At 38.2% G+C, this 14,502-nt stretch overlaps 1 protein-coding gene across 1 annotated transcript in view; it reads left to right on the top strand.

The window, feature by feature from the left end:
- HECW2 (HECT, C2 and WW domain containing E3 ubiquitin protein ligase 2) overlaps positions 1–14,502 on the top strand; it is a gene marked incomplete at its 5' end in the record, with an annotated part of 121,296 nt that overhangs the window by 93,737 nt on the left and 13,057 nt on the right. The window contains 3 exons of the mRNA XM_083366498.1: positions 5,082–5,202; positions 6,296–6,409; positions 14,122–14,274. Coding sequence (XP_083222624.1) covers positions 5,082–5,202; positions 6,296–6,409; positions 14,122–14,274 — 388 coding nt within the window. The remainder of the gene's footprint in view (positions 1–5,081; positions 5,203–6,295; positions 6,410–14,121; positions 14,275–14,502) is intronic.

Genomic DNA, 14,502 nt, shown 5'->3' with positions numbered 1-14,502 from the left:
AGTTAAATAGGCAAGGCGACAGTATACAGCCTTGCCGGACTCCTTTCCCAATTTTGAACCAATCAGTGGTTCCGTGTCCAGTTCTCACTGTTGCTTCTTGGCCCGCATATAGGTTTCTCAAGAGACAAATAAGATGGTCTGGTATGCCCATCTCTTTAAGGACTTGCCACAGTTTGTTATGATCCACACAATCAAAGGCTTTAGCATAGTCAATGAAGCAGAAGTAGATGTTTTTCTGGAACTCTCTAGCTTTCTCCATGATCCAGCGTATGTTGGCAATTTGATCTCTAGTTCCTCTGCCTCTTCGAAATCCTGCCTGCACTTCTGGTAGTTCTCGATCCACATACTGCTGAAGTCTAGCTTGTAGGATTTTAAGCATAACTTTACTAGCATGAGAAATGAGTGCAATGGTGCGATAGTTTGAACATTCTTTGGCACTGCCTTTCTTTGGAATTGGAATGTAAACTGATCTTTTCCAATCCTGTGGCCACTGTTGAGTTTTCCAAATTTGCTGGCAAATTGAGTGTAGCACTTTTACTGCATCGTCTTTTAAGATTTTGAATAGCTCAGCTGGAATACTGTCACCTCCACTAGCTTTGTTGTTGCTCAGCTTTTCTAAGGCCCACTTCACTTCACATTCTAGGATGTCTGGCTCGAGGTCAGTGACCACCTCATTGTGATTATCAGGGACATTAAGCTCATTCTTGTATAGTTCTTCTGTGTAATTTTGCCACCTCTTCTTAATCTCTTCTGCCTCTGTGAGGTCCCTGCCATTTTGGTCCTTTATCATGCCCATTTTTGCATGAAACATTCCCTTCATCTCTCCAATTTTCTTGAAAAGATCTCTGGTCCTCCCTATTCTATTGTTTTCTTCTATTTCTTTGCACTGTTCATTTAAGAAGGCATTCTTATCTCTTCTAGCTATTCTCTGGAATTCTGCATTCAATTGGGTGTATCTTTCTTTTTCTCCCTTGCCTTTCGCTTCCCTCCTTTCCTCAGCTATTTGCAAAGCTTCCTCAGACAGCCATTTTGCTTTCTTGCATTTCTTTTTCTTTGGGATGGTTTTGGTTGCTACCTCTTGTACAATGTTGCGAACCTCTGTCCATAGTTCTTCAGGCACCCTGTCTATCAGATCTAATTCCTTAAATCTATTTGTCACCTCTACTGTATATTCAACAGGGATATGATTTAATTCATATCTGAGTGGCCTAGTGCTTTTCCCTACTTTCTTCAGTTTAAGCCTAAACTTTGCAACGAGAAGCTCATGGTCTGAGCCACAGTCAGCTCCTGGTCTTGTTTTTACTGACTGTATAGAGCTTCTCCATCTTTGGCTGCAGAGCACATAGTCAATCTGATTTCTGTGTTGACCGTCTGGTGATGTCCATGTGTAGAGCCGTCTCTTGGGTTGTTGGAAAAGAGTGTTTGCTATGACCATCGTATTCTCTTGACAAAATTCTATCAGCCTGTGCCCTGCTTCATTTTGAACTCCAAGGCCAAACTTTCCTGTTATTCCGGTTATCTTTTGGCTTCCTACTTTAGCATTCCAATCCCCCATGATGATAAGGACATCATTTTTTGGTGTTAGTTCTATATGGTGCTGTAGGGCTTCATAGAACCGGTTAATTTCATCCTCTTCAGCACCGGTGGTTGGGGCATAGACTTGGACTACTGTGATATTGAATGGTTTGCCTTGGATTCGAACTGAGATCATTCTGTCATTTTGAGGATTGTATCCCAGTATTGCTTTTCCTATTTTTTTATTGACTATGAAGGCTACTCCATTTCTTCTGAGGGATTCTTGCCCGCAGTAGTATACCTGATGGTCATCTGAATTAAATTCACCCATTCCTGTCCATTTTAGTTTGCTGATACCTAAGATGTCAATGTTCAGTCTTGTCATCTCTTGTTTGACCACGTCCAGCTTTCCTTGATTCATGGATCTTACATTCCAGGTTCCTATGGAGAAAAAATCTTTACAGCATCGGACTTTCCTTTCACCACCAGACACATCCACAGCTGAGCGTCCTTTCGGCTTTGGCCCAGTCGCTTCATTCTTTCTGGCGCTACTAGTACTAGCCCTCTGCTCTTCCCCAGTAGCATATTGGACACCTTCCGACCTGAGGGGCTCATCTTCCAGCGTCATATATTGCCTTTTGGTACTGTCCATAGGGTTTTCATGGCAAAGATACTGGAGTGGGTTGCCATTTCCTTCTCCAGTGGATCACGTTTTGTCAGAACTCTCTGCTATGACCTGTCCGTCTTGGGTGGCCCTGCACGGCATAGCTCATAGCTTCATTGAATTACGCAAGCCCCTTCGCCACGACAAGGCAATAATCCATGAAGGGGGTTCAGCTGGTAAGCGGTTCCAAAGGATTGGTGCACCCACCGAGAATGCTCTCCCCCTGGGGGCCACCAGCCGACATTCTCTGACCGGTGGTACCCTGAGGAGGCCCTCTCTGTGGGAGCGTACAGGACGGAGGGAAGTTGATGCCGGCAGTAGGTGCTCCCGTAGGTAACCCAGACCCATGCCATGTAGGGCTTTGTATGTCATCACTAGCACCTTGAATTTCACCCGGAAGGCCATCATCAGATATAACATCATTAGATATAACTTTCACAGTACGAAGAACTTAGTTTTATCACTTCAGAATTCAGTTTTAGCAGTAGCAAATGATCTCAAGTCATATAATTCATTAAGTTGTTTTTTTTTGCCAATGTACATCATTTTGCATTGGCTTAAATTGGACTGCTAAATTGGCTATTTTGAGAACTGTTCACAATTTTGTTTTGATTTTAATAAATGAACAGTATCATTAATAAAATTAGCCAGATTACTGGTTAGTCCTAACCAGTTAAGGACTACCATTCTCAGTACTGATGCCTTTGAACCTGGCTTTGAACATACCACCAATCTGAAAGTTGTATTTGATTTCTGTCCTTTAGCCAGTTTCCATTCTAGGAAATCATCTCTCTTCTAACCCTGTGACTACTGTTCAAGAGCCCTTGGTAGTAAAAATTAGAAATGATACCAAGGTTAAAGAAATATATGTCTTGTGAAAAGTGGTATCTCTTCAAAACCACTTTAAGCTCTCTGAAGAACTATTGTCTAAATTTTTACAGTACTGTCATATGGATATCTGCTGAGAAGTAGGTCTCGTTGATTTCATTGCAAATTATCCCTTAAAATAGCTTTTCCAACTATCAACTTAGATAATTGGGAGTTGTGATTCAACCTACATGGAGGGCGTCAGACTGGAAAAAGCTGTTTTAGGAAGCGTGCATAAATGTGTAGCCTGAGATCTATTTCTACCTCTTGTTAATATTCCTGTTTCTCCACTCCTCCGCACCCAACATTATTACAAGTCTGAAATCACTGATGCTCTTTTCCTTTCAGCTATCCTATGCCCTTTCAGAAGTAATGTGTCTTTTCTTTTTAACAAATTAGAAATAGCTGGGATTATTTACCGTAATACCAATAGAGTTGTGGAGTTAATCTTTGGAGGCACCGCTGAAAAGTCAGATTTCATGTTATAACGTCTTTCTCTCCCTTCCTACTGTGACCTGTGAAAAAGAATTGTATGGCTGCTCTCTTTTTCTTTGTGTGGTGGTGAAGGAGAAACAGTGGGAAAACAAGGGTGGATTATAAATGGATGACAGCATTGTCTGAATATTCTTCCCAATAAATGTCTGGATGAAGCATAATCAATCTGATTTTGAAGTGCTTTCCTTATACATAATAAATGTTTTTGCCCAAAATTTGACTTTTCCATTTTGGGTTATAAACAAAGGAATTTGTTAGCTGTGATATTTCACTTTAGCTACAGAACTATTTCAATTTCTGAGGTGTGGTAGTATGCTTCAAAATCTTAGAAATCCAAGAGGCAAAGGAATTATACAAAGAAGCTGAAATGAAGACATCCTGGAGTCCGAAAGTAAAATATATTTCATTTATTCAGATCAGCTTGTTCATCATGTCAGTCATTTCTATGCTTTAAATCTTTAAGCTGACAAAAGACTGAAATAGGAAGTGGGTTTACTAAAGTTTCCTCTAAAAAATACCGGTTGTGGATTGCTTTGCTTATAAGTCCCAGTAACTGCAAATGTGGTTGTATACAATAAGTGTAGGAGATTTTTTGCACTGACATCTCATTTGAGAAACACAAGACTTGAGTTAGCTTTGAAAGCTAAACATGAGTTTTGTCTTGTACCATACATATCAGAAGCAAATAGCAGAAACAATTTAAGTAATTACTCTCTTTCATTGGAGTTAACCATTTCTATAGTTGACTAGAAATAAATCCAGTTTTGAATTTTTAAAGAAGCAGCAGTGTTGTTTTTCAAGCAATAAATTCAAAAGTAAGATTCTGTGACTTCAGGTTAGGATGTATGTTATTGAAGCATAGGTATTTTATGGCAATTTTTTTGCACAAAAGGGGTAGAAATCCTATTCCTACTTGTCTGGTATCTGCAGCTTTCTTCTTAATAAACCTCTTTCAGATTGCACAGCAAGAGTGTGAAAGTTTCTGATGCTCACATGCTTTTTCTTTCATTCACTTTGCTTTTAATTTAAACAGAGATTTTGCTTGTGAATAACAGTTGATGGTTGAATTTAAGACATGTGACTTTCATTTTTCCACACGATGGTTAAAGAAGAAGTTATTTTCATCTGTTTTTCAGCTAACTTAAATTAAATTTTATGACGTGATAGATCTATGCAAAACAAAAACACTCCCTTTGTTCGTTGTTTGTCATTCTGGTTCTTTTAGTAGCTTATAAATATTTAAAATCACCCACATGCTATAATTGCAGTGAGTTGAATTAAGTTTTCTGGGTTTGTTTTCTAGAACTAATTGATAGTAAATGACCAATATTTAAAAGTTCTAGCCAATCATCTTATTTCCCCAACCCCAGGAATAAAACACATTTTTAAAAAATAAGTCACTATGTAGCTCCATGATTTATCTTTTCTCCTCATATATGATGCAATGTGATATCATTGTGCAGCTTTACATCGTTATGTAACATTTATTTACTTCTTTGATAATATTTTAATAAAATCTTGTTTTCTGACTGTGGTGCAGGTACCCAGCGTGCTAATGCCCGTGCTCCGGCTCCTTATAAAAGAGACTTTGAAGCCAAGCTGAGGAATTTCTACAGGAAGTTGGAGACTAAAGGATATGGACAAGGCCCGGGAAAATTGAAGTACATAGAGATGCTAGATTATTTGCTTTGCTATTTAAAAGTAAAAGAGCTTATACAGCACCTGTTGGAAAGATTTTAAGGCAGCTGGTATTTTCCTGAACTTGCATGGCTGGTTTAAGTTGCTCCTGACAAGTGCTGAATGTGCTATGTCTGCTGCCTATCAATCACAATTTGCTTTTGAGTCCAAACCCCTGCGTAGCCCTGGTGGCTAACATAAGCGTATGTGGTACTTACTGCCATCTAGAATGAAGGGATTCCTGTATAAATATCTAACATAAATAAAACATTTGAAAGGCAGGACATAAATGAAAACAATACATTATAATGGTTAGCATTTGGGGACAGAATGTAGAAAGGCTATATATACTTTTGTGTTTGGGATGAAATTAGCCATTATCTCCCAGGCATACGACAGGACGTCTGATGCATCTTCTTTAAAACAAAGATCTGCTATGGGAAACTGAACTTGGATAGAGAAATTGCAATAGCTAAAGACTGCTTTTCTTCCTTCATCTGTTTTATAACCAGAGTAATGCTCCATTCCAAGCTGCTCCCCATGCACTAATATTTACTCTTCTCCTCACAAGTATGTGCTTTAGCTAAAAGTGAGACAAATGCAACAAGTTTTTAAAAACTTGGAACAATTTATATTCTCACTTCTGAGTTAATTCACATTATGTAAGCATTTTGACTATCGATTGCCCAGCTATGTCTAAATAAGTCAGAAGAGAATTCCTAAGAAACATGAATATTATAATTGGATTAATGCATTAAATTGGATAATCTGATGAATTATTTTCGCTCAACAAATGGTCTTCCAAGTATCTAGTTCTCTTTGTTGCATCCCTGTTTATTATTGAAATTTAAATTTGCCTTGTCTATTTGGTAATATTTTAGAATATGCATATTAGGGATACTTCCAGACATTGAAATATCATGAATCTTTGGCTGTGGCCTAGTAGTTCTGCCTCTGTCTTTTTTGATGCATATAGCTGAAGGGAGGGTCATTATAAGCTGAGTATAAATATATAACCAAGCAGGAAAAATAAATATCATTATGAATTTATGTGATTTGATTTGTTTCATTGCACAGATTAATTATCAGAAGAGACCACTTGCTGGAAGATGCCTTCAATCAAATTATGGGTTATTCAAGAAAGGACCTACAAAGGAATAAATTGTATGTCACATTTGTTGGAGAGGAAGGGTGAGTAGAAGGAAGTGACTATCAGCATAATGTATATTTAATACATGCTTTGTTTTGCAGCTGTGTGCAGATATTTTAGTGCGCTCTTTGTGGTCTAGAGCAGAAATGAGGAAGAATTACTGCCAGGAAATGCCTTTTATAAGCCTAGCATCTACAGCTGTCCAGATAGTGCTGATTTTCTGACATGTGAGTTCTTTAGAAAGTTTCACATTGGCGCATATTGAGCTTCTACCAAAGCTGCTCTGATAAGATTTTAGTCCTGCATGCTGCACTGCCAACTCTCTCTGCAATGTAAAAAAAAAAAGATGGTTGCACTGAAGGACTGGATTGGATTGTAGCTATTTTAGACGTATGATTGATGAAGATTGATATTAAGTCCTTAGAAAATTTGGGTCAATTTGAAGGTGTTCAGCATACAATCTTACATAATTGCAATCATGTAAGGGAGGGATGAAGCTCCTTCCATCACACATTTATATTTATTTATAACTTTCACGCATTTGCTGTTTAAATCATGAAACTTCTGAATTACATGGGCAGCATCTCTTCACAGGCTTTGCTTCTTTTCTTACCACCCTCCTATCGTGCAGTGTAAAAGTTTTAAGTGAAGTTTCATGCTTCATCATCCTTCTATACTTAGAAGTATCAACCTTCATTCTTACAGGCAATAAATTTGCTTTTATGGTTTTATTTGGATGATGTTTTATGACTCTGTAGATGTGATGTTTTGACAATTCTTTTACTTTGTGAGTTGCTTGGAGTCTTACAAAGTGGGAGGCATAGAGATAAGGACAAATAAAATAAAACCAGATTGTATATTACTTTATTATGTCTGCTAGTTCTGTCCAAAATCTTGTTCTTTATAGGAAGCAGGAATCATGCCATTTGGATATTATTTAATAAAAAGCTTTTACAACTGAATGTTATTTTAGAATGTACCAATTAGTCCAGGTATTTATATAGAAAATAACACTTAAAAGAAAGTGTTCTTGGAAACACAAAGTAGAGGCTACTGTGACTCATGGCTGCAGTGTTTTAAGGACAAGAAAGGCAAGATGAATCTCAAGATAATTAAAGTATGAAAATGTTAGAAAACATCCAGAAATGGCAACACTATTTTTTAATAGTGATGACCTATAAAGCCCTGAATGGCTTGGGTCCGGGTTATTTGGGGGAACACCTGCTGCCAGCATCAAGTTCCCTTTGTCCTGTGCGCTCACACAGGGAGGGTCTTCTCAGGGTGCCGCCGGTAAAAGATTGCCGGTGGATAACACCCAGGGAGAGGGCCTTCTCTGTGGGTGCGCCTGCCCTCTGGAATCAGCTGCCTGTGGAGCTTAGGACTGCCCCTGACCTTTGTTCATTCCGCCGGGACCTGAAGACCTGGCTCTTTGAGCTCTCCGGCCCAGGCTGAGAATTTTTAACTGGGGTTTTTATTTTTAGGGATAATTTAATCTATTTAAATTGTTTTTTAACTTTTGTATTTTCTATTGGTTTGATTTTAAAATACCCTGTAAACCGCCCTGAGTCCTTTGGGAAAGGGCGGTATATAAATCTAATAAAATAAATTAATAAAATAAATAAATATTTTTTTTAAATTTTATTGAATTTATATACCGCCCTTTCCCATAGGACTCAGGGCGGTTTACAGGGCATAAAAAACGTCAATACAAAAATTAAGAACAATTAAAAAGATTAAACTAAATCCCTGAAAAATATAAAACATATAAAACCCCAGTTAAAACCCCAATTAAAACTCAGCCTGGGCCGGAAAGCTCGAAGAGCCAGGTCTTCAGGTCTCGGCGAAATGATTGAAGGTCGGGGGCAGTCCTAAGCTCCGCGGGCAGCTGGTTCCACAGGGCAGGCGCACCCACTGAGAAGGCCCTCCCCCTGGGTGTTATCCTCCGGCATTCTTTTACTGGTGGCACCCTGAGAAGGCCCTCCCTTTGGGAGCGCACAGGACGAAGGGAACTTGATGCCGGCAAGTTGAGTAAAATGGATAAACTCTGAAATAGCATATTAACAATTCCCATGAATGTGATGACTGTAGGAGGGGAAAGATTTGATGGAATCTGGGAACATATCTCCTAGCTAACACATTTTATTAAAAATCCTAAACTCACTTTATTAGATGCATGGATTGACTAGCCTGATCTAGGAATTAAACCAGAGTGAAATGATGTGGAAGGGAGGAGAAGACAGATTGGTCTAACTCCTCCCTTCCACCCCTATCTCATCCTAAATTTGTTACCTGGGAAAAGTGCTACCAGACTCGACTTGATTTCAGTAAATGTACTCAAGAAGAATGTTCTTAAGCAGACATGTCAAACTCACGTCTTCATGTGACGTCACGCGACATATTACAACTTTTTCCCCATTGCCGGCAATGGGGTGGGTGCGGTTTTGGCGTGACACATCTGGCCCACGGGACGGCATATTGACATGCCTGTTCTTAAGGAATCAGGGCAACCAAAGTGAATTTTGCCATCATCATTTATATAAATTAACTGAAAATGTATACATTTTTTCTCCCTATCCCTATATTTGGTACCTTTCAGAAGAGCTGTCAGTGATAAAGCATCTAAACATAAAATAGCTCAGTTTGCTTAAAAAATTAGTCAAACAAATCACAGAACTTTTTAAATGTTTCCACCGCATTTCAGCTTTTGTTTGTTTTGTTGAACTGTTTGAATATCCAAACAGTGATCATTAATTTCTTCATGACCAAATTTTTAGAAACAATGCGGATTCAAAACATGCAGAACATCTCTTTGTTGCGGTGAGATTATTTTTAGGTGACATCTGTATGCTTTAATAATCAAAGTGTGTATTCAAGAAGTAATTTGTGAGGTGTGGTATTAGCGTGCTTGAATAGCAAACATATGTCCTTGTAGCTGTTGTTGCAAACATTGGTTGTAATAATTCTTAATGCAAAGCCTTTGGATGAACAAGAAACGTGGATGTCATAATCTCTTGTAACACATAAACAATTCAACAGGTAACCAATTAAGCAGCTCTATGAAAGTTGCTAGATGTTAGAATTAAAATGTATGTGTTGAGGGACGTGCTGGTGAGGAATACATGTAACCTCTAATAACTATAGCTTTGTCAGAATTTTTCCCCTTGGTAAAGTTGATTTCATTCATCATCTTGGGGTCCTGCTCATCCGGGATGTTATTTTGTGTGGTCTTTGGGTGCTAAGACACCAGAGAATGCAGGGATTTAATGCTGTCCCTTTCTGTACTTTCAATTAGGGCCAAACTGATGAAACAGTTTGGAGAGGTTTTACCCTCTTTATACAGTTTGGTTCCGTTTGGGGGTGGGATAGGGTCTGTGTCACAACCAGTTATTGGGCTGGACCCATTTCAGGTGTAAGCAGGCATCCCACTTCACTAAAAAAGAGAAGGGGTCTTGGTGGATCTCAAAGGTCAGTCCATCTTCATAACCTGAGAGACAAGATAATTTGTGACACCATCTCAAGTTGAAAGGTTCAAGATTCTTGCTCTGTTCTTAAATGTTCAACCAACGAGGATGCTGGCCATCAGTTGAGCTTCATAATAATTGGATTTGATGCTTAGGCTCTCAGTGTAAGTTGTCGCCAATAAAGATAATGGGCAATTTAACTCTTAATTATGGTTATGTGATGTTCATATTTCTTCATTGCTCTGTTTCATGTCAAGTAACATGAGCATAGTGTGGTTCAGGAAGGGAGGTAATACTATATTTCTGTGCAGTGACACTAAACAAATTGTACAAAGCAACCAATACTTCCCCATAAAAATATAATTGTTTTTATGTAGTGTTTCTGCCCTAATACTCTTGTGTGTGAGGTGGTTAATAACAAGATATATATCCATAAGCAATGTAAGCAAAATGTAAAACAAGCTGAATTGCAACAAACCTTCCAAAAAAGTTGTCTCAAAACTCTTGTAAGAATAAAATTAACCTCTTCCCTTCAATATTTTTACAGAATTTATAGATACTATAAGTGGTGGGATTCAAATATGTGAACAACCAGTTCTCGGTGTGGATGCCACTTTTGGAAGTCCATTCTGGGCAACAAAAAATTACCTACCGGTTCTGCTGAACTGGTGCGAACTGGCTGAATCCCACCACTGGCTACACTCTAGAAAATATGCAGCTATTTCCATATAAACAGTTTAAAAGAAATGCAGTCAAGCTCAGATAAAATAAATTTTTCTAACTAGAAATACAATGACTATAAATCATGGATATTATGAACTGTTGAGTTTTTGTGAATGCAGTAATTCCTGGTGTCATAGCCTTCTTACTACCTATAGAATTGCTATGTGGGATTTCCATTTTTCTGCTTCTGAAAGCCAACAATTTTCTTTTGACGGGGAAAATAGCATCATATTTACATGAATTGGGACTCTCCTTGATAATTGCAGTAAAAAATAAAGCAAGGACCAAATTATATGCAGAATATGGTTTATTGCAAAGTATTCACTGAATCTTATTTAAATGCAAGTCGATAAAGGAATGGCTTCATTCCCTGCTGCTTAAACAATGACAGATAATTTCTTCGATATATATCCACTTAACTCTCATCTGGGAAATGAGTTTCATTTAATTTCTAACCATTCACTATGTTTGGCCATTATATGCAAACATGCTAAATGAATGGTTTGTTAGCTGCGAAGTCGTGTCTGACCCATTGCGACCCCATGGACAACATTCCTCCAGGCCTTCCTGTCCTCTACCATCTTCTGGAGTCCATTTAAGCTCACACCCACTGCTTCAGTAACTCCATCCAGCCACCTCATTCTCTGTCGTCCCCTTCTTCTCTTGCCCTCAGTCTTTCCCAGCATTAGGCTCTTCTCCAATGAGTCCTTCCTTCTCATTAAGTGGCCAAAGTATTTGAGTTTCAACTTCAAGATCTGGCCTTTTAAAGAGCAGTCAGGGTTGATCTCCTCTAGGACTGACCGATTTGATTGCCTTGCAGTCCAAGGGACTCGCAGGAGTCTTCTCCAGCACCATAGTTCAAAGGCTTCAATTCTTTGGCGCTCAGCCTTTCTTATGGTCCAACTTTCACATCCATACATTGCAACTGGGAAGACCATAGCCTTGACTATACGCACTTTTGTTGGCAGGGTGATGTCTCTGCTTTTTAGTGTGCTGTCTAGATTTGCCATGGCTTTCCTACCCAGGAGCAAACGTCTTTTAATTTCTTAGCTGCAGTCCCCATCTGCGGTGATCTTGGAGCCCAGGAAAATAAAATCTGTCACTACCTCCATTTCTTCCCCATCTATTTGCCAGGAATTGAGAGGGCTGGATGCCATGATCTTGGTTTTCTTAATGTTAAGTTTCAAAAATGAACGGTAGTTCTTTTAATAAAATATAACACTTCAAAGAAACAGAAAAGAGCTCAAAGTAAATTTGGTTTAAAAAGATGTAATGATAAAATATTGGTTTGAAATACTAAAAAAATACATGGCATTTATGGCAGATAGGATGTGCATCCCTTTTTCTTTGTAAGAGATAATCAAACATTTTATTTTTCAAATTAAAAAATGCTTAAGAAATAATTGCTAAAAAGCTCTAGTTAAACATTATATCCAGAGCATCGTCTCACCAAAAGATGTCCCCCTCTCATAAGAGCAGGACACACATCAAATACGTTCTCATACATATTTGTCCATCATTTGCTCTCTATGATAATGGCTTGCTTATAGATACACACTGAGCAAGAACAATTCTAGAAAGAGACTGAACAGCTAAAAATCTTAACAGATGAATTTCTTATCTGACTGGCAGAGTTGGCTTTTATAATAGATCTCTTATATTACATAATAATTTAAACAGTTGGGGGGGATAAGAAAGCTAAAGCAAAACAGAGAAAAAAATTATTATCTGAAAAAACAATGCTTTAATTTAATCACTGTTTTCCTACCATCGCTTATGCCTATATTTCCTACACTGAACATACTAGCTTGTATTCTATAACAAAGAAAAATAAACATCTATGTAATTTTTTTTTGTTTCCAGGAAACAGCGGGCAACAGAATGTGTGGCGGTTTACTTAGTGTTCTCAGATATTTAATTTAATTTAATTTAATTTTAATTTTATTGAATTTATATACCGCCCTTTCCCGAAGGACTCAGGACTCACTATTTAATAGTGTCCTGTGACTTGCATTTTCATATTAAAAGAAATGTTGGTTTGTGATGTCTCATCTTTAAGAATTGCAAGCAGTAAACGATATGACCTGGTTTACCCCCCCAAGTACAGGTAGTCCTCGACTTACAACAGTTCATTTAGTGACCGTTGAAAGTTACAACGGCATCAGAAAAAGTGACTTATGACCAATTTTCATACTTACAGCTGTTGCAGCAGCAACACAGTTATATGATCAGAATTCAGGTGCTTGGCAATTGGCTCATATTTATGACGGTTGAAGTGTCCCAGGGTCACATGGTCCCCCTCTGAGACCTTCTGACAAGCAAAGTCAATGGGGAAGCCAGATTAACAACAGTGTGACTTAATTTAACAACTACAGTGATTCAGGTAACAACTGTGGCAAGAAAGGTCGTAAAATGGGGCAAACTCGCTGAACAAATGTTTCGCTTAGCAACAGAAATGTTGGGCTCATTTGTGGTTGTAAGCCTAGGATTACCTGTAATGGAGATTGTGAAGCTGTTTGAAGCTCCTAATTCAAGTTTGTAAGTTTGGACTGTACTAAAATATATGATCTGCAGAAAATTTTATTTATTTTATTTATTTATTTTTATTACATTTATATCCCGCCCTTCTCCGAAGACTCAGGGCGGCTTACAAGCTTAGCAGTAGCCTTCATTCTATGTATATGCCTGCTTGTTAGGGCTTTCACACACACACCCCAAGCGGCATTACTACAAAGTCAGCTTATTGCCCCCAACAATCTGGGTCCTCATTTTACCTACCTGGGAAGGATGGAAGGCTGAGTCAACCTTGAGCCTGGTGGGACTCGAACCTGCACTAATTGCAGGCAGCTGGTGTTACTTAAGCAGGCATTAGCCCACTGCTCCACCAAGGCTCATTGTGTGTACTGCCAGATTTCCAATGCAGTTGAATGCTATTTGGTATGCATCAACTCTTCTTTATACAGCATATAACAATTTGTTGGTGAACCTGCCTGCAGTGGCCATTGGCAAGGTAGCATGAATATCCCATATCTTCTTGAAGACCTTGACAGGGAAGTGGTTATTTTTCTTTTAAGAGCTTTGTAAAGGAGACTTTCAACAACTATCTGTTATTTCCAGCATTAAAACTGGCAGAACCTAATCTGTGAAATCCTAATCTAGAACTGGAGCTGTAAAAATGAAGTTTAAGAATAAAGATTCCCTCATTTCAGGATTGGAATGAAGTACAGTTAACCCAAACCTATATATTGCAAACTATTTAATCGGAAATTTTGAATAATCCGTGCCTTTAAATCAGCGATGCAGTTATGTCTGGGTGGATTAAAAATAATAAATCAGCATCTTCATAAATTCCGAAATAGAAATCAGTGCTTTGAAAGTTGCTAAGTTAATGTACCACTAACTGGCTTAGTAACATTATAAGCAGTATAAGTGGTCACAGAGATGATCGAAAGGATCAGAAATTATTGAGTGTGGGGAGGAGGGGGGGTAAATCATTATTATTTCTTTACTTTTTGTTTTAAAAAATCCATTTGTATAGTATCCCTTTATGTTTTGTTGTTTTTTTTAAGACTGGACTACAGTGGACCTTCAAGGGAGTTTTTTTTCCTGGTATCAAGAGAACTCTTCAACCCATACTATGGTTTATTTGAATATTCAGCCAACGACACATACACTGTACAGATTAGTCCAATGTCTGCTTTTGTCGACAATCACCATGAATGGTAAGAATGCTGAATCACAGAAATACTGTTATTTTTATAGAGCATAGACTATGCCCTCCTTGCTCATTTACTATGAAAGATTCAAGTAAGGTAAATCAGATACATCTCTCTTTTCAAATAATAGATGGCAAGGTGTTGGAATAGCATTCCTGAAGCTTTCATGGTATACCTAGTTATCTGCCAATCTAAGCAGGTAACACTGGAATTAGGCATGAGTGAACCTTTCAG

The sequence above is a fragment of the Vipera ursinii genome (assembly GCF_947247035.1).
Source record: "Vipera ursinii genome assembly, chromosome: 1".
NCBI lineage: Eukaryota > Metazoa > Chordata > Lepidosauria > Squamata > Viperidae > Vipera > Vipera ursinii.
Note: the sequence above shows the minus strand (reverse complement) of the source record. Positions and strands in the feature narration are given on the sequence as shown.